Source organism: Lytechinus variegatus, chromosome 17, assembly GCF_018143015.1.
Source record: "Lytechinus variegatus isolate NC3 chromosome 17, Lvar_3.0, whole genome shotgun sequence".
In the NCBI taxonomy this organism is placed as follows: Eukaryota; Metazoa; Echinodermata; class Echinoidea; order Temnopleuroida; family Toxopneustidae; genus Lytechinus; species Lytechinus variegatus.
Window position 1 is genome coordinate 9,161,058 of NC_054756.1, and position 4,064 is coordinate 9,165,121.

At 39.8% G+C, this 4,064-nt stretch overlaps 1 protein-coding gene across 1 annotated transcript; it reads right to left on the bottom strand.

The window, feature by feature from the left end:
- Window positions 1-798: 798 nt before the first annotated feature.
- On the bottom strand, window positions 799-2,257 carry LOC121431215. Its single transcript, XM_041628727.1, has one exon. It carries the CDS (start codon window positions 2,255-2,257, stop codon window positions 1,181-1,183), a length of 1,077 nt encoding a protein of 358 aa, XP_041484661.1. The 3' UTR covers window positions 799-1,180.
- Window positions 2,258-4,064: the final 1,807 nt, after the last annotated feature.

The following is a 4,064-nucleotide window of genomic DNA, read 5'->3' on the forward strand; positions in this document are numbered from 1 at the left end:
AAAATGATTTGCGCAGAACTTTGAAATAGTTATACGAATAAAGGTAGACCTTAATCATGAAGAAAAAGTGGAATTTAGCTCGCAACATTGATTTGAAGATATATTTTACCTTCTTTAAACTTGTTTCCTTGCCCAAAACACTTCGAAGAGTGGATTGCGCCCCACCCCACTTCCCCACACACTGAGGCCATCGTGACGATATTTGAGCTGTGATTTACATGAAATGGCTTAGGCTCGATTTCCATTTTCTTAATCATTGCCAAGCTTCGGAAAAGTGTGGAGATACAACTATCAACTGAAAAATGAAATGTAAACCTACTTTAAATGATAAAACTTTAGTGAAAGATGCTGGAGATGTCTGATATAAACTTTTGTTCAGATTCAGTTATGTCTTCAGATCCAGCTGGGACAAAAAGGGTAAAGTTTGTGCTTACTAAGTGTTGAAATTTCAATTTGGGTGGCAAAATTATTACTAAATGCTTGAGTGTATCCGTTTTATTTCAATTGACTAAAAGAGCAAAGGAATAGTGTGAGAAATGTTGTGCAGGATAAGTTTGATTTCGCCCTTTCCCCTTGACACTGCCTGAAAACAAGCATTTCTGCGCAAACAGATTTCTGCGAGCTTTACAAAACTGGACAGTGCTCACTCAAGTGTAACATTCTGTCCAAACTTTTTATTTCATTGGATAGATGAGACCCAAACCCAAGATCATATGTGAAAAAATTACCCACATGCTGTATATTTTTTAATTCCCAGGGCTTTTTCAAAGTGTAAACTTTTTTTTGATACGCACTGTATGTACAGTAAGTTAAACGCACGTTAAAAATGCACCAGTGGTTACTTTTTTTAAGACGGGTAGAAACTCCTTCATTATTTTTTTTGTTAGCGAATCTTGATTGAGTTGTTTATAGAAACAAAATATACCAATTGAAGATTGAAGAAATAATGTTTAAGAGGTCTCGATGTGTAACAACATATTACTGCACTTTTTTCATTGGCAAACTTGGGCAGAGTCATTTTTTTTCTCTCTTCAAAATAAAAATGATTAACTTAAGGTCAATGGTGAATATGTGGATTTTATTTTCAAGCAAACCGAAAGAACAACATATCTGGAAAGCGATATGCGTGGATGTCCAAAAAGTCTCATTCTCAGTGACCATGAAACAAAATTGTATGGCCTTAACTATTGGCTCCATATAACGGATTGTCTGTCATTTCGTCGGATGGACCAGATTCTTGCCGGCTTATTCCAATGGCGGAACTTTCATTTTGACTTCCATAAAGAGGGTTGTCGATCAGCTCGTCTGTTGGTTCCATTCCTGTCTGACTGGTGACTCCCTGTCTGCCAGGTCTTTCACCACCATCACCATACAGAGGGTTATCTACGAGTTCTTCAGTTGGCGCTACACTTAGTTGCAGATTTGACGCCAGGCCATCCGGCTGGGTGCTTTGAGCCCCGTACAAAGGATTGTCTATGAGTTCATCGTTAGCGCACGATTCGTTTTGAAGAGTCACCCCGTCATTGGCGGTTTTGTCATTCTGACTTCCGTATAGAGGGTTGTCTATCAGATCGTCTACTGCCGCATATTCCGGCTGAGTGCTGAGTCCCTGTTCTGGGGGAAGGCGTCTGGATTCTGCATCTGACTTATCTAGAGACGGTAATTGTGACAACATGTTGGGCATGTTGGACGCGTGACTAGCAGATCTCTGTCCGCCATACAAAGGGTTGTCTACCAGTCCATCCGAGTCAGCCGAGCCTGCTTGCTTTGAGGAGTCCTGCACTCTGGATCCTTGATCCTGTCCCCCATACAGAGGATTATCTACGAGACCTTGCGGGTCTGCGTGTGATTTTGGTTGTTTCAAGGATCCCTGCTCTGCTGCAGATCTCTGTTCCTGTCCTCCGTACAGTGGGTTTTCTACGAGCTCATCCAACTGGAAAGATTGTCGTGTGGGACTGTCAGGAGCTTCCTCGTAGACAGGATCGTTGATCTCAGCGTTGAAATGATTAGATACATTAGGAATCTGGTTACAACCGTCATATACAGGGTTCTTGACCAAGTTGGAACTAATGGGGCTATTCGGGTCGTTAACTTTGAAATCTGCAGCCGCTGACGATTTGGGGACTAGGTGGCTGTCGGAATGGAGGTTAGTGTTTACTTTTCGTCCTGTTTTAGCATTCCTCAAGGGAGGTTGGTCGTCTTTTATGTCGGCGTAGTATACCAAATCTGAAGGTTGATTTGCAATTGAGTAGCGCATCTCGGAATCAGCTTGAGAGCTGCCATTTACGTTCACCAGTGAACTTTTTGTTTTGGTTGCTCGATTTCTTTATAAGGAAGAAAATGGTAATTCAAGTTAAATAATTCTACATTCATAAAAAAAAACGTATTGCTTACTTGAAATTACCATAAAAAGTCCATACAAACAAAAATTGATTTCATTTTAGATTTACATGTACATATATTTTAAAGCACTTGACATGCTTGAGACAGCAGCACAAACGTGAGCATGGAGCTGCATTTATCTATTTCTTTCCTCAATCTTGGACCTCCGTGGACAGAAATTCTTTTCTTTTTTATTTCCTTTCAGAGTTAAATTTTATCTATAATATTTTCCGTCGGAAATTCCTAAGTTAGGTACTGATGTACAGACAATGATGAATGCAATCATCAAGTATCTTATTGCCTGAATTAATGTATTTTTTAATGATTTAACTGACAATATGATGCTACCGAAAATAGTTTTGTCCCTTAAAAGTAAACCCTAAAATCCTACTAGCATTACATGTACATGTTGTAAATTCCCAATGCTGGACATTGAAATACATACAATTTTCTTTTTCTAAAAACACATTCATGATCCATAAGAAAAGTATGTCAAATACACTCATGAAGTTGATGTACTTTGCATGGAAGCATCGATCTTACCTATGCCGGCAATAACAAAGGACAGGTATGGTTACTCCAATTACTGCTACGAAGGAACCAAGAGTAGCTGCTACGGGTAATATCCATGTCGGCCTATCATCTTGCAAGTCTCGTGGAGGTGTTGTCCAAGTTGTCGGAGCTGTAAGTGATTCATTTAGACACACTTTGTTTAACTAGTACATGTGGTTCATTCGATGTCATAGGAAATCCAGACGTACCGCACCACCCACCCGCAAACACACTCATAATTATTATCGAGTGCACACAATCGTCACGCACTTGGGAGTGCGTTTCAAATGCATCCCCTCTTCCAAACATGCACCAACATCACACTAACTCACGCACAGACACACACTCATTTTCCAATAATTTATACAAAACTGAATTGGTATAGGCGCCCTGTTACAACCGATAATGTCGCACCAACGCATAATGTCGCAGCAACGCATAATGTCGAAATCTGCGACATTATGCCAAGAGCGTCCGACGCATAATGTCGCAGTCAACGCATAATGTCGTAGTTTTTCTAACGCATAATGTCACATGTCGCAACGCATAATGTCGCAGCAAATCGTCAACGCATAATGTCACATGTCGCAACGCATAATGTCACAGCGGTATTTTCTTCAGGACTCGAGCTACAGATAAGATATAAAACATGCTTTTACTTAGTATTTTGAGACACGAAAAAGAGAATGAAATTATTTTGAAATCAGGATTACTCTTTGTATGGATATTTGTCGCTTTATTACCATTTCGTCTACTGCGTTTTCCCCACTATCGCATGGTCTGATATCATTTCGTCTACCATTAGTTAGTCAACTATCAACATAGTCCAATAACCATTTCGTCTACCATCTCGTCTAGTAGCCAGTTGGTCTAATAGCCGTTCTGTTTATTATCATTTAGTCTAATTGTATTTTTTTCAGTTGGTCCAATATCCATTTTGTCCAATATCATTACGTCTATTACCTTTTTGTCTAATAGCCAATTGGTCTAATAACCACTTGGTGTACTCTCATTTTCGTCCATGTTCCATTTGGTCTAACTTCAGTTGGTTCGCTATCACTTTGTCTAAATCCATTTCGGCTAATACTCATTTGGTATCGTTGCCACGGGTCCAATCACCAATAGGTCCA

What these genes read in the sequence shown, in the direction of transcription:
- LOC121431215 (XM_041628727.1), bottom strand. Translation starts at nt 2,257, where the DNA reads ATGCGCTACTCAATTGCAAATCAACCTTCAGATTTGGTATACTACGCC.